General features: G+C 46.6%; 1 protein-coding gene across 7 annotated transcripts in view; it reads right to left on the reverse strand.

Annotated features, from left to right (window-relative positions):
* Window positions 1-26,959, reverse strand: part of TNIK (TRAF2 and NCK interacting kinase) — a 161,807-nt gene that overhangs the window by 64,783 nt on the left and 70,065 nt on the right. For all 7 annotated transcript variants that reach the window (XM_030495360.1, XM_030495366.1, XM_030495365.1 and 4 more), the window contains exons 3-4: window positions 11,348-11,404; window positions 7,519-7,644 (exon numbers count right to left, since the gene is read on the reverse strand). In XM_030495360.1, coding sequence (XP_030351220.1) covers window positions 7,519-7,644; window positions 11,348-11,404 — 183 coding nt within the window. The remainder of the gene's footprint in view (window positions 1-7,518; window positions 7,645-11,347; window positions 11,405-26,959) is intronic.

Raw genomic sequence — 26,959 nt, forward strand, 5'->3', positions numbered from 1 at the left:
GGGGTGTGCGTCTGCCTCCCAGGGACACCATGGATCCCTAGGGCATACAGGAGCCATCAGTGTGCTCCAGAAAGGGAGCACAGTTCATGTACACAGCAAGCCTCCTCCAAAACCTGTGCAAGTGTTTCTCTCGGATGTTAAACCACATTTTCCAATTAGATCACCTTGCTACTCAAAGATACTCCCTTACGAGTTGTGCCTTGCCAGATTGTTCTATGTGCATGTTTAAAGTTTCTTATCATGAGAAGCTTAGATGGCATTTAATGTTCTCCAAGCAAGTGACTTCACTGTATTAAAAGCATAGGCCAAGAGCAGAGAAAGAAACTGCGAAAGAGTTACTGCTAACCAAACGGCTCAAATGCAGCAATTCAAAAGACTATCATAAACAACTATAAAATATAGATATAGTGCTGCTATAAACCTTCACATTAAATACAATACTTGAGCAGACTATACCTTAGTTGGGTTTGACCCAACTATCTTTATTTTTGATATCAAGTCTGTCTTCCCTTCCTAAACTAACAGCTGAAAAATTATCTGTATGTCCCTGTTGTGTCAGCAAACTGGCTTCAAGAAATAGATGTGCCAAGAGACTAGCCAAAGTCTGCCCCGTGCGAGGGCAAGGGATGCTGCTGCAGAACTTGCAGCTCTCCCATCCCAGGAGACCAGCAACCCAGCTAGGTCACTACGACACAGCCTAAGTCACAGCTTACTCACGGCTCACCAACAGAGAACAATGGAACAACTGATTCCGAAGTCACTTTTCCTTTCTTTCTTCCCTCTGAATGATTGACATGTGGGGAATATCAGTGTCTGCACGTGTTTCTGATTAAATGAACATTTGGGATACCACGGCAGCAAGCTCTGAAAGGAAAACCCTGGACAGCTGAGTCAGCTACAAACACTTTTCAACCCAAAAGGCTGCCCTCTTCAGTCCCCTTCCATGGAAATTCATCCACAGGCTCTCACCAGGGTTTGGAGCAGGATGAAGAGGAAGGGCACGCTATGCTATGTACGGCAATCACAATGCTTCAAAGAAAGTGGAAGGAATCCCACTAAAAGTACATAGTGCACCCGTTAATTTGCCAGATTATCTTTATGGAGCTGGCAATTCACGTAATCCTCTGCCCTGTCCTTGATTTCCACAGAGCAAAGATTAATTTTGCACCAGGAAGTGAATAATACAGCCAACTGCTGATATATTCTTAATCTGTAATAGTGAAATCTCCAGGAGATTAAAGAAAACAAAACAAATCAAAAAACAGAGAGAGGGAAAGAGAAACCCCCATAGGGAGTGTTTCCAACTTGGGTTTTTAAGAGCTACACAGTCTCATAACATCCATAGCAAAATACCCAGCACCAGCAGGTCTCTGGCAGCACCAGCAGGCTGCAGGTCCAGTTGGCCCAGGGGCCAAGGGTGCGCAGCAGTTTGCATGTGCTGCTAACAGCAGGGCACTTCCCAAAAGCTCTGCCACAAGTTCTCCAAGAAAACGAGCAGCAGAAAGATGACGAGGCTGCCCGAGTATCGCTGTCCACAATGGAGAGCTGATGAACACCCAACGTGAAAAACCACCATTTCCAGGAGGTCTGGATAGAACAAGAGGAAAGCTGGCTGCTGCGACACTGTGATCCCCTTATGCTTTTATAGTTTCCTTTGCTCCTCAGGTGGAAAGATGCTACAGAAGTCCCAACTACAGCTCATAAAACGCAGACTCCAAAGAGCGGCAACACAGGTGATGGCTAAAGAGTCACACCAACAGGCCAGGTGAGCCCTCACACACAGCACTGTGTCCTGCTGGGTGATGGCACTTATGAACGATAAATGCACACTGAAGCAGGTACAGGAAGATGATCAGGTCTTCTCAGAGGGAGACCTGAGGACTTGTTCAGCCAGCCAGGGGATGGATGGCTACAGGATATGAGTGTATACTGGCAACAGTGTGGACAATTAAGCATCATAGAGGGAGAAGAACAAGGTACTGGCGTAATACCAATCTATCAACACTTTAAGGATATATTTAGGCTGGAAGCCAACAAACTGCCTTACAGGAGAAAAGGGAACAAAACTTCCAGCTGATTTTAGGGCAGAGCTTAGCATATTCATGCAAGACTTCAAATGGCACTTATACTAAGAGACCTTCTTACCAGTCCCATGGCTTTAGGTCAGTGCTTTGGCCTGCACACACATGCAGCATTACCAATCTTGTTACAGGATGAAGTCATGATGTGGTAGGACAATAAAATTGAAATGCAGATTGAATTTTTATTAACCATAATTAAAATTATCAAGATAGGCTAAAGGTAAGATCATCTTCTGAAATTTAATTTGCAAGGCTATTTATTGAGGAAGTATTTTTAAATACAGTTCATTTAGCATTTACTTAGCTCTTCATTCCAGAGTGACAGCAAACTTCATAAGCAAGGCAAATTCAGAAGCAGCAGCTGTATATCTCTGTGTCCTGTTGTCTCATGAATTTTTTGTTTAAAGAGCCTTTGCAGCTTTCACATCAACCACCATTTTCCTCAGCTTAGGAACAGCCATTAAGACCTCTGCTCCCATTCCCTCCCCGTGGAAGGGCTCTGAGCATCTCCAGCATAAAAACCCCAATCCAGCGAATTGTGAACTGTTCCAGCTTGTCCAGAGAAACCTCCGAAAATAATGTAAATCCTTGTTCTGCAAGCCAAATCCTTCCATGTTCCTATTCCTCACCCCAGGAACAAAGTGGCTTCTCTTTTTTAAGCTACAGAAAATAAACATGCAAAATGCCATGGCTGAATGCTGCTGGCAATACTTTGTCCTGCTGTGTGTGTAAACAGAACTCGGGAGCAATGCAGTCGCATGCACTCAGGCCACCCAAGCCTCCCATCCCACCCCACAGCCTGGCTCCCTTGCAACAGAGTCCCTCATCACACACGTTGTGGCACACGGAGCCAGCAACAGAGCATTGAAAAAAAACCCCACAGAGACCTTCACTTGGTGGATCAGCAGAAAAGCTGATGCCCATTTCAGAAACAGAAATAGTCATCGAGTTGGTATTATGCAGCAACTACAATGCTCTGTAGGAAGATAAGCACAGGTTTTAATTGCTTGTGTTGGTGTTACAGCGGGAGCAGGCTGCGATGCTGCTGCAGCAGCACGGCTGCGTGGGGGCCAGCACTGATCTGTGCTCCCCTCTCCAACAGCAGCAGCAAACTGCTCTTGCACATGCTCATAAATAAATGACTTGCCTGGCTGTGCCCTGCCTGCAGCTCCCCACACTTTGAGGCCAGTCAAGCAATTCCTGCCCCTTGGGGAGCTGGCGGGCAGCTGCCACCACAGGTCCGGAGCAGGCTGAAAGCTTTGGGCTTAGGGATGGCAGCAAAAACAGCCAGGCTCCCAGTCTTGCAGTGTTTACAGCACTGACATTGCTTTGAAGAGGAGTGAGAATGAAATAGCGTTGGCTTACTCAGCCAGACAGCAGCAGAAAGCCTTTCTGCTTACCCCAGGCTCTTGGTCAGGGGCTGGAGGAGCAGCTGCACTCCCCCAGGACTGCAGGGCTTGGAGTGACTAGGGAGAATTATAGCTCAACCAAAAACCATTCCCTCTCAAATGTTTAATGATTTAATTCCTGTGATGCAAGGTATCAGCAACTGTCCAAAAATATTCTTCAGTGCCCATAAGCAGATTAACAGCAATCCTGCTCTGAGCTGCACAGGTGCCACCCAGTGCTTCGATGGCTTGTGCTCCATTTTCAGTGGAGGCTCCCTGCCCTCATTTTTGCTCTCCAGATCCTCAGTGTGACTGTTCATACCACCCTGCCACGATTCAATGGGCCTCTACAGCTCAACACAGTGAAAAAACGCATTACAACTACACAGTAACATCCCTGAGTGCTGCACGGCTACAGCAGTGCCATCCCGACTTAGCCACTCGTCCTAAATCACCCTAATTCCTTCTTCCCCAGAATAACCCCAGATGACACATCAGAGGCCACACCACCATGCTCCTCACAAGCAGGTATTTGGCAACCTGAATATTAGCAATTTTCCCTCCTTTTGTGACAGACGTGGCTGCGGGCGCAGGCAGAGTTGCCATGGCAGCCATCCATCTGCAGCCAGCACTGCTGGTCCCCGGGGACCACGCCGGGTGGGCTCTGCCCTGGGCTGCTGCCAGCCCCCACGCTCTGCAAACCCCTCTGCCTGCTGCCCATGCACGGCAGGGCTTCTCCACTGATGGTTTCAGTGCACTGCGGATGGCAAGGGCAGATGACAGACATCCAACTGAGTGTCACCTCTATTGACCTGCAGATGTACACGCTGTGTTAAACCTATGGGAATGATGTAGAGAGCCTGCAGCTTCCAGCAGCTTGTCAGGGTGGGTGATGTGCTGGGGAGAGGGTCCTTTGGGAAGGGGTCACCTACCCCAGCAAGTTCACACTAATGAATGCTCCATCTCCTACCGCCAACCCCCCCCCCCCCCCCACCAAATATCTCAACACAACCCCCCTGGGTTATGTGCAGCCTGGTAACCTATACTATAAATCCGAGATGAGCATGGGGAATTTAATGAGTTTAACTCCAAGAAGCAGCAGTTAATTGATTAACTGGGTCCTCACCGTCCCTTGGGTTACTTCCCCAGTTTCTGCAGCCCACCCTCTCTTTGCCCCTTGTACCACAGACCCCTTGTCCCAGTTAGAGACAGGCACAATCCCTCCTAAAGGTCCATAGCCCCCCCAGAAAGCAACACTTTATCCAACATAGGAATAGACCTGCCTCCTATTTCTTTTTTTTATGTTTCAAAAAGGTTGTTGCTATGACTTTTACTTCCTTTTTTTCTTAGCATATTGGATTTGTGATGTACATCTCCATTGTCATCTGCTAAGGTATCCTCCATGAAGCTCTTTGATTTGAGGAAAACTTGGTAGTTCCGTAGACTCGCCTTTCAGGGCAAGTGGCTGCAGTTGAATGGAGCAGCAGCACCGAAACACCTGCTCATCACCGCGGCAGAAGTGATGACAATACTTCATGTCAGAAGCCTGTCGCGTTTCCGAGAGATCTTAATCTCCACTGAAAGAGCTCCCTGTTTTTTATTTCCATATCAGCCTCCTGAATGTCGATAAAAAGAATTACTTGGGCATTATCAGAAACCGTTTTATTTCAACAAAGGGACAATGAAAAATAAATAAGCCTTTATCTGTGCAGCAAGACTGATAGAGTTCATGCAAGTCCTAATTCAATCAGATCCTGAAACAACAGCTATTTAACACAACGACACCAGCACAGCTCTCCTCCACTGCCGGGGAGCTTTCTTGTGAATACCTCAAACAGCCCCAGCACTGGGCACAGACTTACAAAAACCTCACACAGCAGCACTCTTCAGTGCAAGAAAAGCAGCGTTTGCAAGAATTTATATCACTAGCCCATGAGAAAGGCCCCAAAATTGAGAGGAGAGTTAACTGTCTGAAAGGAAATTCAGATTATCTAGTCCGCCTTTTCCAGGGATAAGACAAGCAGCACACCTTCTGGGTGATGAACACCTTCTCCCCTTGCATGGCTGCGTGACCCACCAGGGAAGACCAAGGTTCTCCTCCTGACTTTGGGCATCTGAAGGCGATACAGCATGTACATCATCCTCTGCTGGTTCATGATGATGGGGATTGACAAAAGAGACTCTCTTAATCCAGAGAGTTTTCTACAGAGCTTTTCTTTCTGGAAGTCTGGGCTGCTCTGGATGGGACAATCATTTAAAAAACACCATTATTTTATCATCACTTGTACATGCCAAGAGCTCTTTGCACCAGAGCTGAAGAAAAAACAAACAAACCCAACAAATCCTCTTCAGACCATGCTAACCCCAAACCCAAGCAGCATAAGGCACTAGGCAAAGCCCTGCTCGAGGAAGGGCTTCTGTTGCTGTTGGGGGCTTTGGCACACAGTTGGTGGTGTTTTTCTTCCCCCAGGCGCTCCAGCAGCACCAGGGGAAATGTTGTGGGTTGGTTTTCTGTTTTACTCTTTTTTTTAAACAGATTATAAACCAGCTAAAGCCAAATGGAATTTCACAGGATGAAAAGGCATTTCTCAGCTTGACAGCTTTCTCCTCACTGAATCCCAGGCCAGCTGCAAAGAACATGTTTTTTAAGAGTTCCCATCAAAAATAACCCCAACGCCCAAGTAAGAAAAGTCCCTGGAGTCCAAGCCCCCAAGTCTTCCAATAATTCAGTGTACCAGAAAGACCTGGGTAGCAAAGTGGTGCAGAAGCCCAACAGCTCCATTTTTGTCCCAGGAGGAATGTCCACCAAAACCCCCCAGTTCCCACTGTCCCTGATGCTCTGGCATGTGGATGCAGGGGAAAACAGCTGAAGCCACTGAACCTTTTGCTAAAATAAAACCTAGATTACACAGAAACTGCAGGGAGGAGCATGCTGCTGCTCTTCAGCATCTCCACGGTCTCCTGGATGAACCATGAATATTTACTACCCCTGAAAAATTAGGCTCTAGCAGTCCTGTTCAGGCACAGAAAACTCCGGAAACCACCTGTGGTTAAGTTAGAACTGACTGGATTTACAAGACTGTGAGTAAATAAACTCCATTTAGACTACAGGACAACATTCAGGTTGTTATATATAACTCAAACACAGCCTTCTCTTCAATGTTGTACTAACGAAAGCAGGGTCTCAGACTGCTGGTCAGACACCTATGGGGGCTGCAGGCTGTTGCTCCTCAGACTCAGATCAGCACAGCTGAGCTCAGAACACAGCACAGTAACTTTAATTTTCCATCCCCTTACAGCAGTACCTGAAGCCCCAACCTGCAGTACCTGCCACCCTGCCCAGCCCCAGTGAGCACCAGCTGCCTGCGAGGAGGTGGGCTCCGATGCTCTGGCTGTCTCCAGAGATAGGTAATGGATTTAAACTCAATCCTCCACAGTCTGAGAATGCCAATAACCGACGCGCCACTGACAAGGGGAGCAGTGGGAGGAAACACGCAAGGACTTATGGACAGGCAAAGCAGCTTGCAGCCCTTCAGCAGCATGAGGTATCCTCACTGAAATGGCTGAACAGCCACAGACCTTCCTGCTCAACCTTTGCCACCCCCTTCCTCTTTGTTCGCGTGCACTGGCTCCGTGAAACATTAAGCATGAGAAGCAGAGCTGAGAACTGGCACGAATCACACATGCCCAGTATCCTCCTTCCAGCCTCTATCTTCCCAGCAACGCTCCTGGCTCCCTCCAACTGCTTTGGGTTTTTTTTTTTTGATGCATTTATTTTCATGGGACGGAATAATTTTCAATTGAAAATTGTAACAAAGATGTCAGTGACAATTCAGGATAGAAATGGTTTTATCATCAGTCTGCAAAGATTTTATGGCAAAATGGAGAAGCATTTTACCGTGCAGGAAGAGCCTTTTCAAAGCCATGGCTCTGAAAAAGATATGCAAAATAAGATATTTTTGTGCAATATGGGTGGTGGTACGAGGACAACATGGAGTAAATAATTTGTGTCAAAACCCAGTTATTTTAAAGAAAAGAAAGCAACTTACCCAGAGCTGATCATCCATTCCTGGTGGGTTCTTCTTAATAAAAGCACCATAATATGTAGCAATATTTCGGTGGTGAGAATATTTCTTCAGCATGTTAATTTCTTGTTTGATCTCTTCCTCTTCATCCTGGGATGAGGCAAAAAGAAAAGAAAAACCAGAGGCACTAAAAGACTGCACTTCTCAGGCTCCCAGTTCTCTTTGTACGTTGGTGAACTTCCAAGCCCCCATTTCTGACCGAAGTCTCCCAAATTTCCTCGAACCACTTTTTACAGCCACTTTTTGCAGCCAAACCCTGAGAACCTGAGGTCTGGACTGGAGACTAATGGGTTGCTTCTTGAGTAAAAACCTAAGGAGGAAACACATGCTTTGCTGCATTTGTTGCATTTCTGAGCCCTGAACTGGACAGATCTTCAGGCAGCATGGAAATCAAATGGTTCAGATCATGGCATCTCCTCCAGAAGAGGATCCCAAAGGTGCTGGAAGAGTTTAAGGGGGCAGCAGTCCTCTTGCATGGGTTAATGACCCACCATCCCTGTGTGCTGCTTCAAACCCTGCGGCATAGGCCAGAGCAGAGAGAGCCCTGGGAAGCTCCTGAGCAGCTGAATATCTGCAGGCATAAGTACATGCCAGGAAGAGCTGGCCAAGCAAAGCAAGGTTTGGCCAGGAACTGAGCCCTTGCATGGAGACATGTTCTCCATCCAGAGGTGCACCAGTGCCAGACTTGCATGTATCCAGCAGGTTAGACATTGCTCCATCTTTTTAAACTAATTCCTTTACTATTCATACCATAATTTACATCAGTCTTGTGTTGCTCGTAAGCTCAATCATATTTGCGCTACCCAAGTAATGCATCAGATGCACACCCTCCTGGACCCACCAAAGGCCCAAGAAGATGGTTTTCTAGAAACCATTGCATGGCAGAAGTGCTCTGCACTATGTATCCCAGCCATCCAACACCCTGCTACTGCCCACCCTGGAAGCAGCACAAGATGTTTGGGGACACCAGGTGGTGTTGGTGGTACTATGCAGGGAAGAGGCAGATGCTGCCTGTGCACAAACTCTCCACCAGACTAACTTAGCCCTGGCGACAAGCATTATTCCTGTGGGTTGTCACAGGTCCACTCTGTCCCATCTGCAACGCAGCAATAGCTGAGGCAGCCATGGCAGGGAAACTGAACTGATACCTATTTTGATGTCCTACCTCTTTGCTTTCATGACCATCAAACATGCTCTGGGCTTTATTTTAAGCTGTCTGAATTCCAGCCCACTTTAATTCCACAAGCTGTGAAGCAGCAGTTAGTGCCTTGATGTCGATGAACTTTATCATAAAAGGACCAGAAGGACCATTACTTCTTTATTACCTTTGTGTCCCTCACCTGCTCCATCCAGACTTCAGTTTTACAAACAAAGGACAAGACACCCCGGCAAACAGCAAAGCTGCATGAGTAGCTCTTCTTGAAGAGCGATGCTCCCTGACCGGGTGTCATGCAACACAGACAGAAACACAGCTTTCTTCCCAAACTACCACAAAAAGTGGTGTGATGACTACAGTCTTCCAGAGAGAATTCAGGAAAGAACAGTGAAGATGAGACAGAAGGAACAAATAGAAGTAGTAGCTAGGTGGAGCTTGTATAAACAAACTCCAATTTTATCTTTGGCAAGAACATGGAGAGTGTAAGCACCAAAGAGGATGAGGAATGGGCCCAAACATTACAAGGAAAACCCGCGAATTATTCTAGAAGACCTTTAGCACCTCCTTCATCAAGCAGTCAACACAACTTTGCTTGCTTTTATTTGCCCTGGAAACCAGGGAATAGAACAATTTATCAGGCCCCAGGCCCTTTGCAACAAAAAAGCAGGTGGATGCTCAACAACGCTGGGAGCAAGGAGGGGTGGTCAGCACAAAACCTCACCAGCTCCCTGAGTACCACTGGTCAGCTCTTCAGTCATCCCCCACCTCACGCCTGGCTCTCTAGGAAAAATGGAGATAAGACACAGGGACACTTGGTCTAAGGTTTTATCTCGAATCTTTCTTCAGGTTGAAGTATTCACAATGGGGAAATAAAACCTCCACAGCATCAGAGCTGTGGATGGCACCCAAGGACACATCTGTACAGCCAGGTTTAGGGGTCTCCAGCCTAACCTCCTGCTCCAAGCAGGACTACTGCCAGCAATCACCGCAGGTAAATCCAGTGAGGGAGGGAAGAAAAAGGAATTATCACAGTGAACTGCTGTACTACTCCAACCCCAAAACCCACAGACGAGGTTTTGCTGCCACACTTTGCCTCCATCAATCAATTCTGTTACATCAATTGCTGGAAGTAGGTCATGCAGCATACAGCAGGACCAGCCCCTGGAAAATGAATCCGAATTCTTAATTCAGAGATAGTGGCTGCCCTAAACAATTCAAGTGCTGTAATTTGAGGCCCTCTATGCTGCAATCTTCTCTAACAAATAATTAGCAAGAGCGTAGATGAGTTAAACAAAGCACCATTGTCAGGAGCCTTTGGGGGCTCAGTGCAAGGCATGCAGTTGGAATGAGACACTGGCTGGGAGCTTACTTAAAATATAGGGGCTTTACATTCCAAAACCTTCCTCCATGAAACTGCAGATGGTTATGGCTGGGATAACCACACTAATTCTGTTCTCTGCAGGATTCCAAAAGACACGTTGTCTGGCCATGCCATTCGAGCCTACTTCCCATAAGAACTAGATAAATGGCACTTGTAGCTATTGCAAGTAAACAGAAATGGATCTCATTCACATTTACAGATTTATTTCAACACATCTTGTCACCTGTTAGCATGAAAAAGAACCTCAAGGTCCTATAGATATTCATACCAAACACAACATCTAAGGTATGTCAAAACACACTCCTGTGGCCAGGTGACTGCTTTCACAGAGAGTCAATTCTGTATGTGCTGAACATCCTGAAAGCCAATTAAAAAAAAAAAATCACCAATTAAAAAAATGAGGTGGGAAGATGGGATTGAGTCCTAAATTTTGAAATGTGTTATTCTACTAAAAAAAAAAACAAAAACCAAACCCACTACAAAAAACCCTGCATAACAAAACACATTCTTACTCCCAGACTTCAATGGCATCGTTTACGTAGGCAGGAACTTTGGGATGTAAAATACTGCACTTAAAAAAACTATCCAAGAAAAAGCACTCTCATGTCACCTTCTTAAATGCATCTGTTTAGGTTTTTAGGGATCACAGCAATTCCACTCTTTTTTTTTTTTGTTTGTTTTGTGGCCACTGGGAAATGGTGAAACTATTCTTTCTCTTAAATCCTGTTATACATTTAATAACTTGTAAAATCTTGGTTGTCTTATTCTGATACAAGTTTCAAAAGAGCCACATTTCTGAGACCAGAGCAGTGTATTTTTTTCTCTTTATCAGTAGGATGCACAGGGGTAATTTAACTTGCCTGGTAAAGTTATTCATAACAATACCTGCATGTAATTTTGGTGAACAAAAGCTTTTCAGTGAAAAACATGGATTTGAAGAAACTGAAATGTGTTACGAATACATGATCCTGTTCCTATGATTTTCTTTAGATTTTATTAACACATTCAAAAGAGCCACTGCTGGAACTCGATGCTGCTTTGTTTCAGCATAAAATTACTTAATCTCCCAACCTCTTCCAGATTTATTTTTCTCACACACATTTATTAAAACCAAAATCCCTTAATGGCACATTTCACACTAAGGCAAAGGGGATTTGCATCCCAGGAACACAAGCCTTCCACCAACACCCACATTATCACGCCCCATCCCCTTTCCCCTCTTTTCTATAATTTAAGGATGCAAGAGGATACATTACCCCGGTGACGTCCATAACCTTAATAGCAGCAAGCTGGCCTGTTTTAACATGACGACCCTGCAAAAGAAAAGGGAGAAGTTTGGTTTTGCTTGGTGGCAATGTTTTACTCACAGTGAACAACATCCTTAAACAATCTCCTCGTCCTGGCAGCATCTGCAGTTTTGGGGTTTTTTTTCTTTTTCAAGAGCATATTCACAGCAGCCATGATGGGAAAGCAATTCCCTCCCCTTCCTCGTGCCATTACGATTAATTAGCAAAGGACCTTCAATGCCGTATTTTCCTGGCAAACAAATGCTGGAAATATCTTCTAATGCTCAGCCATGCAAAACAATAAAAGCAAAAAACCTCCAAAAAAGAAAAACCACAAACCAACAAAACCAGCTCTGGGGCTCTCCTGAGCACACAGCATGACTCGGCTGAACGTGGTCTGCTGGAGCTGTGATGATGGAAATGTGCTGGCTGGGGTACCCACTGGCACTGGCTCCGGTCCCCTTGTGTCTGAGCCCCAGCTCTCACAGACCTGAGACCCACAGGGATCCTAGCCTGCAGGGCACCATTATACACTCTGTCCACAAATCTAGTCATTGTGCAAAAGCCTTAGTTAGGAAGCTAGAGAGGTTTTTAAAACCAGATTTACTTCTTGGCTGCGGAAGTGACTCCATCTTCAGTGCTGGCACAAGCAGGGAGCGTGCATTTAGAAGAGATGCTCAAGAGCCAGCATGGAAACAGAAGCACATACGGCCTCCTCGGTTTTCGGCAACCAAAAAATGAGCAAGTCACTGCAATGAACTGCCTGTTGCATAGTGATCAACTATTATCAGTCCTAATGGAAAAATGCCTGGAAGCGATGGCGAAAACTATGAAAGAGCCCAAACTGTTGATGGGGTGTTAAAACCAACAAAACTGCTACCAAGCAAGCCAATTCCCAGCCTTTCCTCCTCTCCAACGAACTGGATCACCCAACATCATATCAAAATTGCTCATATCAAATCACTCTCCCCCCCCCCTCCATTTTTGGAGGGCACGTGCTCTGCTTACAAAAAGGACAGTCAGAGGAAAAGACACTGCTTCTCTAGGAAAACCAGCAAATGCTGATTCCAGCAGGAGAGGCAGGAGGCAAAGGGAAGCATCCCTATTTCCCAGTCACTTCTTACTACAGGAGCAGCCCAAGGCCTTATCACATGAGATACGGCATGGAGGACACACAGCAATGGCAGCTCCTGCCCTGCAGCATTAGTAATTAATGCACCAACGACACAATGAGGAGCAGAGGCTGAGAGGGGTCAAACTGCAGCATAGCAGAAAGCAGGAAAAATATGAGCTTTTCCCTAAATTTAAAGCTCCTCCAGCCCTTCTACTATTGTGCTTGTTGATGAGCTGGGGTTTGTGCTTGGGTTTCCTCCTGCAGGCTGGAGATGATCTTTCACGCCATCTCACCTCCAGCAAGAACCCCAAACAACCAGTCACAGGTACCTCTTCCTGGCCCCTTGGGTTTCCAGGAATGGCACTGGGGAGCAAACCCATGTGCTGGCTGCAGAGTAATGCAGCACCCTCCTCTCCAAATTTATGACTTTATCAGGAAGCCAATTCACCCACCAGGGCTCCTTGCTCATTTATTAACACAGTTTATATGTCTGGAGCAACTGTATGTTCTAACAGTAGAAAAAGAGCTTTAGTTTAAAAAGTGCAACATAAATAATAAAACAAAGTGCAGCCCAGCAGCGCTCGGCTGCGGCTGAAGTATCCCCCGGATGAGGCCATCAGAAAGGAGGGGCGCATCGCTAGGCACCATCTATTTACACTGCATGATCTGCAAAAGCAAATCCTCCCCTTCCTAAATTCATCCTTGTTTGCTTGGTCAGGAAGTGCCCACACGTCCTGACTCTTTAATTAAAGCTAACAGAACATCAGCAGGGGATATGCGGACACAACCACAACACACAGCATCTTCCATGAAATGGAGGAGGAAAATGAGGAAGCAAGCTGGGGCATTTCAAGCCATGTATTTGGCTAGTTACACCCGCCTTCATCTGATATTCACCACCTCGTTTTGCATTTTGAGGATACACCCCAGCCTTGCTGCAGACTGCTGCTGCCTGCCTCTGGTACCGGCCAAGGGGAAAAGGAGCTCTACATGCCCACAACATCCTTCTCTCAGTTCCTTCTGCTATCACCTCATACACCAAATATCTACAGATGAAGGTAAGAACTTAATATTGTGTAAGCGTTTACCAAAACAAAACAAACTGCTTTGATAGATATGTTAGTGTAAGCCGCGAGGCACATTTAGTCATGCAAAAATCTGGTGAAGTATAACCAATAAATATTTAGCCTGGGATCTTATAACAAAGATCTGCTTTTTGCATAGATTTTCGCAGCAATGGATTGTTGAGCTTCATCCTGGCAGATTTCCACGTCTGTCCAGGGAAACCAGGCATCTCCTCACCAGTTAGCTGTCCTTTTTAATTCAACATAACTTAGTGCTCAACATTGATACTTGCAGTGAAACCATCACATATAGTTGAGAAAAGCCAGCTGATGTTCACCCTGCCATAGCCATTCCTGGTTTTGCAGGAGAAACACTGAGAACTGAAAGTGATAGATGCAATGCAGCAACAAAATGAGCATCCAACCTGTACACATTAAGAGATGTCATTACAGCAATAAACCCTTTCAACAGCATTAGCCTCCAACCACCTCCTGCATGTTGGTCACGCAGAAGCAAGTGCCTGCGCCCAAAGGTTGGAAGCAAGACCAGAAGCATCCATGTCCCTGCTGTCTCTCAAAGTATCCATCTGGACTATGCAGTGAAGCCATTTCTGCCAAAGCCAAGGCAAGCTGAAATTGTTAATTAATGAGTGGCAAGTGCTAAACTGTCCAGTGTAAATATTGCTAACTGCTGTAAGGAAGCTACAAATGGGGACTGGGTAGCAAGACCAAGAAAAGACCAGGAAGCCCCTGTTACTACGCTTTTACCTCTGTGTCCTCTACCCATCAAAACTTGTTGGCTTTTCCCTTTAAACCATCACCACAGCGGAGGCCTCCATTGGAAAACCACACAATGACTGAGCCCAACTCCTGCACCTGGGTTGCTTCTGTTCCCCCAACAGAGAGATGTGGGTCAAAACTGCAGGTGCCTTCACTGGAGTTTGGAGCTTGGGAGCCTACCAGGGTCAGGCAGTCACTTCTGAGCCTCCAGACCACACAGCCACCACCATTTTTGGTGACAAGAGAGAAGGAAGCCGGAGGGGAGCAGCAATCATCGCAGCCACCCTTGCTCCCTGCACCCTCTTTGCCTCCTGTCTTGCCCTCTGTATGCCTGCAGAAAATGAGCTGATCTGCTCTTTAGCAATCTGTAACATGTTGTCTTCTCGCCGCCTTTGTCTCCTGGCATTGTTTGGGATTCTTCCACTTGCGGTGGTGGGTGAGCTGCTTCCAGCTGCTCATACATAAGAGCGAGATATGCAAGAGGACTGGCATCCTCCCAAAGCCCAACCTGCCACAACACCCCACCATCCCACCACCAGCCCCATCCTGCCTCAGGGCTCAAACTCCTGCAAGGCTTCACCTTTGCTTTGGACATAAGCATGAGCTTAATCACATCTCCCTCCCCACTCACATAGGGCAGCTCACATACTGTGAACTGGCTGTCCACAGTAAGCACCGCAAGGTTTGAAGGACCACTGCCAGCATCACCTGGAGTACAGCTCCCGGAGGTCTCAAATACACAAATATCTTCCAACATCTCCCTGCTCCTTTCCCCAAAGCAGGTTTTGCATCTGGCTATGAGATGTCCTGGCTGAACTGCTCGATCTGCTTCATCTTTGTAAATTCAGCACTGTTACAGACACCATGATGGCTGCAATGGTGTAAAACAAATAAGAGGAAAACAGAGCTACTACATTATTTTTTAACTCTCTCCAGATTTGCTGCTAAGGTTCACTTGGGTATAAATCCACATTTCAGCCTCGAGATTATTCAAGCATGAACTTCAAAGCTGCCACAGTTTTTAATTAAACATCCATCTGAGCATAAATTCATGCTCCTAATTACTCTCAAAATGTTATATCAGCTATCACTAACTTGATAATGTTAAGTATTAAGACTAATTTCTGCAAATGAAGCAGGCACTGCAAGTCTTTTTCTTCAAAGGTTGTGGTCCTCACACTCCATAAAATGAAATGGACTGGCACATAGTGGGAACATTGCTAAACACTTTTAAATATCAGCTGATATATTCAGGCATTTTATTTACTAAATAAATAAACAAACCGTGGCCTCACTATCAGCCTTTGTACACAAAACCTGAGCATCCTGGCCCAAAATTCAAGTCCACATTTCAAAGAAAGAGAGAAAGATTTCAAAGAATGATTGATTGTTGCTTTTTAAAAGTTTGCTTGCACAAGCATGGATTTCACCTTTGAGCAAAAACTGCTATTTCTGTACCCAGAATTGTATCCCACCATATTAACCTCTACTGTCTCCTCCTATTCTTTCAACAAAACACATGACGCACCACCTGCTGCAAACCATGGGACATTACCAGAATTGCCACACTCTTGAGAAAGGCAGAGCTCCTGTTTCCTTCAGCTGGGCAGAGCATCATCTCTTAAACCTCCCAGCCAGGGCACCCAGCCTCCAAGCCCCCATACATACATAATGCCCATAGCAGGCATTTAGTGGAGGAATCCTGTTGCATGTATGATACTTAAAAGCAAAACACTTGGGGTCCAGCCATTTTGCAATGCCCTTAGTCATGTAAGTATTAAAACAAGTGGGGTGCTCTTGCAAGGCTCTGCAGAAATTTCAACAAGAACAGCCTTGCTGGGACCAGACCACAACGCCACCTCTCATTGCTGAGGAATATAACCCGAGGAACATTGTGTTTCATACAGAAATCTCTGTATGAGACAGAGATAAATAACTGAGACAAATAACAAATAACTGAGAAAAATAACAAAATGTCTCATAAAAGTCCAAATATTACCAGTTGGGCAGGACAGAAGCCTCCCAACTAATTTTATTCCATTACCATACCATTCCAGCAACCCAACAACTGCCCTTTCTACTGGCCAACTCCTGCCTCTACACTGTGCCATCAGACAGCACATCCTTGACAACACCAACACACATCATCTTCCTACAACAGAAACAGCATGGGACACCAGAGATTTTGCCAGGTGAGAAGTCACCAGTTCATTTTTCTACGTTAATGTATCATTTTTTATAAGTGTTTGCTATGACAAACTCTTTGCCAAGCCATACTTCTGCGGATGCACCATCAAGGTATTCACTCATGAGTCTCATCTCTCCCAGACTTCGTTTCTGCATCCAAGACCTTCTGCAGCAGAGCTCCCCTGGAATGGGCCAGAACTTCACGCAGGTCCCTGGTCCAGGTCCTGCCAGTTCCTTGTTTTCCTGTTGTTCAAGGCAAGTCAGGGACCCAGTCCAAGATTTTTAGCATGAAGGCACTTTATCACTAATGCACTGAAAATTGCATCCAATTTTTCCTGGGAGAAGGAACTTTGCCTTCCAACAGAGGCTGTGCATCTGAACTGCCACCCTGCAGTAAATTAGACCATTTTATAGCACCTGGTGTGATTTGTTCTCAGCTTTTACAGAGTATAGGCACGTTTCTGTACTTCATTTCCACTGAAAACAATCTTGTGGGTGCAAACATCCCCCCCAACTAGTTTAAGGGGCTAAAATACATACTGTTGGGAAAAAAAAAGGCTTATCCTAGTGTGAAAATTTAGACATCTCCAAAAGAAGCTGTTTTATAAATGAGGTACTCCAGCTTTGCACTTGGTTTACACATCTCTTCAAACATCTGAAATGAATCCATGTCTCTGAGAAGGTAATTAAAACATCAGATACTCTAAATATCAGGTCAGTATAAGAAAAAGTGAGTCATATAACAGGATGGGAAAAATGTTTATTTTAACAGAAAGCAAAATACCTGTTTGATTAAAACAGAGCGATCATGAGCCAAACCTTATTGCTCCTGCCTACGCTTAACCCCAGCTACTGGCAGGGGGATTTCAAGCCAGTGGGGACTTGTGACAATCCTGCAGCCTAGGGGTCAGGTCCTCACCCTGGCCAGGGACTCGACCCCATCTCACTGCCTTTTAGCCAAATATTGCAGCAAAACCTCTACCCTCTGCAGTGGGAGCCTGTGCTGCCCTTTTTGAGAGAAATGGTATGACCACAACAGCAGTGTGTTTCCCTCTACAGCACACATTTCCATCTCTCCATCTTTTCTTGGGTTCACAAACAGCTTTGTGAGAGTTTCAGAACAACCCCATTCCTCCAAGATACTAAAGGGCACGACTGACTTGATGCAGTTCCCTTCCACTCGGAGCAAACTCCACCTGCTTACAGAACTACCTAAAACACCCTCTGTCCTCCCAGGCTTCACCACACTCTGCAAACAGCATCCTCTCAAATACAGAGTATGCCTCAAACACCAATGCTTTGACACCAGAAAGGGAAAAATCTATGAAAAAGATAAAAAGGTGTATCCAACGCTCATCATCTCATATGCTGGCCAGGTGATGCTCCCAGAGTTGCTCCTCTGTCCTCCTGAGCTTTCCTGCAGAAAGCTGGTTGCTCGCTCGAAGCACTGCTCTTTACCTCTGGCCAACTTGCTGCCACCCCTTGGGCTGCTTTTGGAGAACAGAAGACCTTCACTGAGCAGGAAAAGCACAAGTTTCACTCATAGCTGATTCTCCCTTACATCTGTCATCTTTTCCGGCATTTTAAAACGTAAAATCCCAGAAAACATTAAAAAAAATCTCTAACAGAAACAAAAATAATGTGGATTCCCCCCCCCCCCCCCCCAGATCTCCTCAGCTGGGCATTTTTATTAATACTTCGGTTTGGATTAACAATGAGAGCTTTCCCTTGGAAAGGCATAAATCCTCTCCCAGCACAGACGTCTTTAATTGCACAGGGCCAAGCTAATGCTCTGTGTTGACTGCACAAAGCTGACCTTTGGACTGAAGTATTTCTAATCCTCTGTATCAATCCAAGCTCTGATCGGGGCCATGCAGCTGGAAGAGCTGCAATTCCATTACTGCAGCTCCACAATAGGTCTGATGTTAAGTAAAGAAGGCAGGATTATTAGATTAACAAGCTAAATTGTTAAATTAGCATATTATTCATCTTCAGAAATAACATGCACTATAGCATATAGGTGAGCAAGACTCTAATCTTATATTCCCTTAGATACAAAATGGGAAACACATCCCTTTCACCAATGCTTGCACTTATGCCATTCCCTATCCCTCCTGTAGTTCAAAGGAGGCTGAAGACACCAGACCTCCTCCAGCTCAGGAAGAACCAAGAGGATTCCTTCTTCCATGCATAATACCATCAGTGTAAGAGGTCCTAAAACAGCATCAGAAATCCCAAATCCTTACAGAAGTTTCTGTAGACAGTTCCCCTAGATGTGGCTTGCACCCCTTCTAATTCCCATCCAGGGAAAACCACTGGTCAGAAAGCACTTCCCCCGCTCTGTGGCACTGCCACCATTTAACACCAGCGAAACAGTGACAGGAGCTGTGGATCTGCTTTACACTCACACAAAGAATAGCGCACAGACTTTGTCCAGAAGTGTTTGAAGCTGTAGGTTTTGAATAGCTGCACTTTACAGTCACAGGAAACCTTGTGGCACACCAGATTTCAAGATGTCTCTGCACCCAGCAAGTCTTTCCCAGGACACAGGAACCAACATCGCTCTCCTAAAAGGAGGTCAAAGCTCAACAAGCACAGGTCTAGGCCAGAAGATGAGTGGACTGAGCATAACAACATGAAGCAGGCAGAGATAAAGATCAACAACAGACAGCAAATACACTAGAAGTGGGTTTAAGGAAACCTGAGGCACCAAAGGAATAAGCAGAGATGTTCCTGACAGAGAGCAGTGTATAAAAAAAAAGAAGGAACAGTGCCTTAAGAAAACACAGCCAGAGCTGGTCCCACACTGAAAGCAGCAGGATTCAAAAGAGGACCAGTGGGATGGAGAAGAAAAGGGATGATGCTGGTTACTGCTGGACCCCTCAGAACCTTTCCTCGGCGAGCTTTGCTCTTTGCTCTAGCACACACAGGTCCCACACGGTGGGTCTGCCAAGGGGAGCAGCCCATCACCCACAGCCCCTCAGGGCAGGGAGGGCAGCGGCTGGTCCCTGAGGGTGCTCCTTCCCCTCCCGCACAGCCCGCTTGCCCTCGGCTTCCCTGCAAGTGCACATTTTTGCAGCTAAAAGAAGGCAGTACAGGCTGTTCCCAATAACATTAGTTCATGACAGCCATGTTATTACCACCCTTTAACACCCCCACTGTGCTTCTGTTTCACATCACTGCCTATTCAACACTGCAGTATTCATAACTAAAATTACATCGCCGTTTCAGAGACCCACAAGGCACCCTTTCACACAGGCCACGTCTCTGATAGCAGCACCAGGTTGCTCCTTCCAGTGGGAAGCATTGAGCTGTGCAGGGAACAGTGCTGCCCACATGTGCCAGGACCACCCAGTCCTCTAAGGGGAGATGCTTGGCTCTTGAGTGTGGCTCAAGAAGGACACAGCCTCCTCTGATGGGCAAGGCTATCCCACCATCTGACACCTTCCTCTGGATCCTTTCTTCTTGACATGTAGTGCTGGACCACCACAAACCTAGTCAGGTCTGGACTGCAGCAGGTAGCTTTTGCATCTGCAAGCACCAGGCAGATCCTGACCTCCTTATGTTTTTGCTGTATGCAACCCAGTTTGCCCCACAGCCAAACATTTCTGCATGGCCCCAGGGCACATTGGCTTTATCATGGCCACAACCACACTGGTTTTGATGTTGAAACGCAAACTCCAGGATGAGCCCACCAGCTTCAGGGCATCAGCTCTCATCACAGGTGAAACTGGCTCTGTGTGGGATACAGGAATAGATGCCCCAGGACAACAGGGGGCTCTCTAAGCCCTTCCCTGTAATCCCTGGGACTGCTCATGACCTCCGACTATATGGTTTGGGATGAGAGCAAGCCACTACGTCCAGAGCTCAGGGGCACCAGCAAGGTCTCCACTATGCCATGTGCTTTGGCAGGGCTGCTGCTGCTTCTTCTGTATTTGCAGAAAAAATGGTCCCTTCAAAACAGATTGCTCCTAACCTGCTCCCTGCTGCAGAGCAGACAGGGCTTAATCCATGCAAGTGTGTGCTGCTGCCTCCCATGGTAATTCATCCCAGAACACTAGACAGACGCAGGTACTCCTCAGTCTCCTCTGGCTTTTGGTACCCCATTTATCCATGCCACGCATAAACCAGGTGCATTTCAACACGTGAAGTTTCACCTGCTCTTTAATCCATGCTCCAAATCAGTAACTGTCTTGCAAACTGCAGCCGAGTCAGAAAAATGGCCCTCACAGAAAAAACACTGCACATGGTGATGGAAATGTAGTTTCTTGAAACACCTCTTCAGTGCCATCTGCTTGACTCCGCCTCTAGTTTCATAGTAGCACGATCCAATTTTGGAGGTGGCATGTAAAGTGCAAGGTGGTTGTTCAACCAACAAACATCAGGGAGAACTACCTCCTGCAAACCCGAGTGCTCAGCATCCTCTCCAGCAGCTGGGATGGACGGCACTGGTGGCAGGGGACAGCCACGGGGAGACAGGTAACACAGAGGGGACTGAGGGTTTTGACTTGTTTTGGGGTTGTTTTGTCCCTGTATAGGTAAAACTGAGCAGGAAGGAAAGTCCAAATCTGTTCTCTGTGATTTCTGGACCATGTGCCATATAAACCAGGAAATTTAACTCCATGGCTGTTGATGGTTTTCCATGCAGGGCTTCCATTGAATTTCATTAACTTACCAATGGCATAAAACAACTGGGCTCATGTCCAGGTGAATTACCCAAGACGACTGAGCAGCCCAGCCTGCTTTCCCAGCCCAAGTTTTTCCCATTCCCTGTGTTTCTCCATGTAACTGCAGGGCAGTACTTCTTTCACCTCAGCTCACAGCACGGTACAGCTGCAAATGCTTCTCCACATCCCCTCCATGGCCCTACGGTTCTCTGCAGGCATGATGATCCAGGATGAGCTCCTAGGGTCCAGCCTTGGATATTTCCAGATTTGATAACCAGACACTTCAACAGTGGTTATCAGGACAGTTAAATGGGGCTCTCACCTTTTTCACCTCCACCTGCCCCATGTCTCTTGGCTTGCAGAAAGGAGCCCGAACACAAACCCACCAGATTCTGTGCACCAACGCTAATGCCTCAAATCCAGGAGGAACTCAGGCTGAACTTCTGAGGTCCAGTCCTATTGCTACTAATGGCTGAATCTGCCAGGACATTTATCCGGTTACCTTGAACCTATTTCTAAGCAAGCCATCCTTACAACTCTTCTACTGTCTCACTCTTTGAGCCTCTCCAGTCCTGCTAACAGTTGGAGCCATACTTGATTCCTGACCATGTGACAAGGCTGACTGGCATCTGAGCTAACTCATACATTCAGGCTTCACACAGTCACCAACCATAAGCAAGACTCCAAGTCCTTATCTCAGAGTGGTAGAAATAACAAGAGCAAGCTGATAAAGGTACTTATATTCATGGGACTTAGCATGTGACTTAGGTCTTAGCATGAAGAAAATAAATTTAAGAACTGCATAAGTAACCCCAGATCTAGTGCTATTGAGGACTGAGGTGCTCCCCTAAGCCCAATGACTTTGTAACTCAGGATACCGCAGATCCCGTGCAGTATTGCATGTTTCTATGTCAGCTCAAATATCAATTTTAGACCTCACATACTTAAAGGCAGATGGGCATCACACTCTCTTTTATCCAGAGTTGCCTCCAGGGTTTTTGTCTGCCCTGAGCAGCCTTGACAACTTACTGTCCATCCTATCCTACTCCAAGTCACTTACTGTCAGTAGTCAATAAACATTTTGCAGTGCCCATGTTCTACTGATTTAGAAGACCCAGCCATGCCTAGAGCAATACTATGTGATATACATACTAATTCAGCTGTACAGGGCTACATCAAGACTTTCATGTTGTCTGCTGCTTAAACGAGCCAGGTATTTTAGAAGTGTTTTAGAAGCACTTATTGGAAAAGGGAGCATAAGAAATGACACTTAGACCGTTTACCCTGATGTTTGCTTTATGTATGTCATACGTGCATTTGCTGCTGCCTGGGATAAAGGTGGGATTTCTGACTCTGCTGCCAAACAGCCCCACTGTGGCTCACCTTCTAAGCCAGCCTTGCAGGTTGGGATCAACAGAGCTGATCAGCAGATTAAACTGCATTGCTTTTATAGCTTCTCAACTTCCAAGCCTCTGCTCTGAAGCAAGAACTTCACACCCTTCACTGGCTAGACAAAGCTTTTCTATTAAGAAATAAGGCAGCCAGATCACTGCCTTTCCCTGCCTTTCCTGACAGACCTGCAAAATGGACCCCACCACGCTCGAGAGCAACGTTACGCTCCCCTTTCATGACAGAGTACCCTCCTCCTGGGACACCCAGTGCTCAGTGGTCCTTATTTACCTGTAAAATAAGAGAAACTGGGGTGCAAGGGCTCCTCCAGGAAAGGAGGGAGCCCTGAAAGACCCCGCAAATCAAAAGACACCCGCCCAAGCCCTGCACATTCAGCCTCGCAGCAGGCAGCACAGCTGAGGGGGGGCTACAGACAGAGATTGGAAAGCAGGGAGGAGAGGAGGACTTGGGATTAGCAGGGGAAGGTTAAGCCAGTACCAGGGACTGCATGAGAACAATACAGCTCAGGAATGAGGAGGAAGAGGGCAGAAAGGACCAAGTGTCCCCACTGCGTTTGGCACTTGGCGACACAAGGGACAAGCCCAGCACCATCACAGCACATTGCTATTTGGTAATTAAGGGACTCCAGCGACTGCAGCCCCTACCTGATGCGGTTATCAACACAGGAGGGCTATCTAGCCATTAAGGCTCCTATTTACAGAGCAATAACATGTATAGACACAAATCGATGCTCTACAGTTTAAAGGAACCATCTGAAGGCTATGGATTTTACTCAACGTTATTTACAAAGTGAAACAAAGCAGACAAAAAAGCTCCGAAAGCAGCCCGAAAAGCTGCCTGCAGCAGGGCGCCTGCCGGAACGTGGGCAGCTCACGGAGGCTGCCTGCAGCTTTGCAGGGAGAACACATATGGGCAGGGGGTGATGGCCTTTTATTCCACTGGATAAAGATCTTACGGGAAATCTGAAAGGCTCGGCATGAAACCTCATCCACAGCTAATCCACACAGACTCTGCCATGCAGTAGGCACATCAGGAAGGAACTGAGGCCAGGCACTGCATCGAATCACACCACGAACCTGCAATTTCAGCTGTACTAAGAGAAAGAAAATGGTAAGATACTGCTTTGTAAGTGTCCTTCTGAACCAGCTGCCTCCTGCTCCTACCTAAAGGCAGCTCAGGCCACCTACTCTCCCCATCCCCTACAGCCAGGACAACATACCACCCCTCCGGGGCCACCACAGGCTTTTTTAACCCTTTCCCAGCAGGATCAAGGCTGGCTAAGCACTAAAACCCGCTGAGATGTCACAGGCGATGGGTGGCATGGGCCGATTTCCTGGGAAGCAGGGCCAAGACTGAGCCGAGCAGCTGGGTGCTACTCCTGGATCTTCACAAACTGCTCTTGACCTTGGGCGACAGACCAGGCTCTTCACCACTCAACTCTGACCCCCAGTAAAAGGGGTAAAATGATACCACAGCTACTCCATGCAGATGACGCAATGCTCTATGCTACACTGCAAAAAAGCCTCCAAAGCCTTGCCTAAATGTAGAAATATGTATGACAATGTAAGTTGTTTCTCATGCAGCCATACTCTGCATTAGGGCCCCAATTTGCATCTTCAAACAATAGCATTCTATAGATGTTTAATTATTTTTTTTCTATAGCAGAGGGCTTGCATTTTCCCAGCAGACTTACAATTAAAAAAAAAGAGGCAAAAATTCTTTACGTTTGTAATTCAAATGCTCCTACACAGCATTTCCACAAGACTGCTTAAAGTGTGCACTGGAAATTGTAATTAAAAGCTGATCTTCTTTACGAGATGACTCAGGCTTCTGCAGGCTTCAGCTCTGGCCTCAGAGAGCACTGTTTCCTAACGGTACACTGTGAACTGACAGTATTTATTGAAGATTAGGGGAACGTTTGCTTAAATATGATGGGCAAAAATAAAATGAAGTTATTATCACCTAATTTCTGGGTCGCATTGGAGGGGAAATGAGCAGCCCATGAGAGCAAAGGACCAAACCCCTCTTGCATGCTGGACAGGTGGCTCTGCAAACAGGGAAACTGTTTTTGCTAGTGATTTTAATCAGAGAAGCCTTTTCACAGAGTGAAAGGATCTTCCCACAGGACCTGACAGGGGTCAGAGTAAAACTCTCAATACAAACAGCCAGCGAGCCCAGCGAGGGTGCCAGAGCTGCGGTGAACGCAGGAGGCTCGGCTCCCTCCCATTTACACACAAGGACTGGCTGGTCTTCAGCATCTCCAAAGAAACCACTGAGCAAGGGCTCCTGCCTGCAGAAGGGATCAGAAACACTGAGCCGGAGGCAGACAGGGGTCTGGGGAAGGGTAATCCAGCACACCTCAGTTTCCAGGGTCCTTTCCCACATCCAAGGGGATCGCAGGATCAACTCAAGCCAAATGCAAGAAATGTGAAGAGATGGGAACCACCTTGCAACACATCATCAAACCACTGCTGAGAAACTGGCTCTCCTCTCCAATTTTGCCATCCTTTACAGCAGCACAAATGTTGCCTTGTATGAATCTTGACAGCCTCACCCTCCATCCGACCATCACCCCATGAACAGAGATGGCTGGTGCTGGCACTAGTGCTGAGGAAGATGCGAGGGCTGCACCACTCACCCCATGCTCTGCTGCATGGTGTGCAGTAGCAAGCCCAGACAGAGATGCAGAGAGGGCTCAGGAGATGACAGGAGGTCATCTCCAGATCAAAGGCAGCACTGCCATATGGAGACCAAGGAAAGCCCCCCCGCCTCTGAGCCACCTCCTCACAACCCAATCCATAACCAAGGAGTTCAATTACTATTGTTCTATCCCAGGGGAAGCCAGGAGGCAGGGAGTACGCTACACCAAAATGGGGCGTTAAAGGTCCTTGGGCCACCAACGGAAAGAGGGAGGGCACGAGACAGCAGCACCCTGGGGCAGTGCTGAACCACCCCACATCCCTGCAGTCCAGCCCTCTGCAGACAGAAGGTTTTACTGCTGTGCACTGCATGTTACTTGGCAGAACCACAGAATAGTTTAGGTTGGAAGAAACCTTTAAGATCAGGTTCAATCGTTGCCTTAGTACTGCCAAGTCCACCCCTAAACCAAAGGCAGCAGATTGTTTTCCACACGCTCTCCCTGGTCTTAAGGCATCAAATCACCACCTCAGCTGTAACCAGACTAGCACACCCTTAAAAACAACCAGAACCCGAACTGTGCTGCTAGCCTTTAACGCCAGCATTAAAATGCCTATAAAAATAACACAGAGCCCATCAACACATACATTTTTCTGCATATATACCATCATAAATGTAACCTGTCCCTTTGCCTTCAGAAAACTGACTTGTCAGACCACGTGGTACTTCTCACCCCCACCCCCCCCACTGCAGTAGCTCAGCAGGACACAGAAATATCACCCTGAGATTTAATTTCTAGCATTTCCATGGTCATCACATTCCCCAGAAGGAGCTACAAGATATGCCTGTCCCTTTCTTCTTTTTTTGTTTGTTTGTTTGAGTAATGCTGCTAAGGAGGTGAATCAAGGCAGAGATGGTGTGTCCTGGTGCTCCTCACAGCGATGGCTGCTGCAAGAGGTAAACCTCAGACAGGGACTCCTGAGCAGGCAAAGGCAGCTGGGAGACTCCAAGAGGATAACAAAATGCCAGGGCTGCATTTGTTATCTGCATCAGACAGCAGCAGTGCTGTGAGAAGCAGAGGATGCTTACAGCACAGGCACCGGGAGACTGAGAACATAAATCTCTGAATGTGTCTCTATATCAGGTCATTCTCCCCTTCTCCAGGCCGCACTTGTACAACCTGGGTCCTCAGGAGAGATGAAAGATGTTCCTTCCCTTACCTCACGGAAGTGCATGCAGATCCCTTTGAACAAAACAGCTCCTCCAAGAGAGGCTTATTTTGTATCACAAAGATGAATCCATGCTGAATAGGAATACATGTTTTTAACATGCGAAGTGCAGCACAGGCAAAGGGGTAGAGGTAGATTTCTGTCACATTATGAGTTCTGCAGAGCTGTGCCCGAACAGAGTCAGACCCAAGTGCCGTTCAAGTATCACTTCCAAAAGAGAACCCGTGCTCAGGGTATGGAAGAGAAGACCTGTGTACCCCTGAAGTCCATTTGCCATTCAGTCAATTATATGAAAATAGAAGATTAGACGGTGAATGACATGGACAAGAAACATGAAATATCATTTTTGTTCCCTCCCAGTGCTCAACTTGTCTGCAGTTAGGTCATCACCCTCAAGAAGCAAGATTCCAGAAGGAAGACTTCTCAATTAAGTAATTCCTGATGGAATGGAGGTAACAGCAAACAGGAAGCACATGGGATGCAGGGACCAGCTA

The sequence above is a fragment of the Strigops habroptila genome, chromosome 8 (genome assembly GCF_004027225.2).
Source record: "Strigops habroptila isolate Jane chromosome 8, bStrHab1.2.pri, whole genome shotgun sequence".
Lineage (NCBI taxonomy): Eukaryota > Metazoa > Chordata > Aves > Psittaciformes > Psittacidae > Strigops > Strigops habroptila.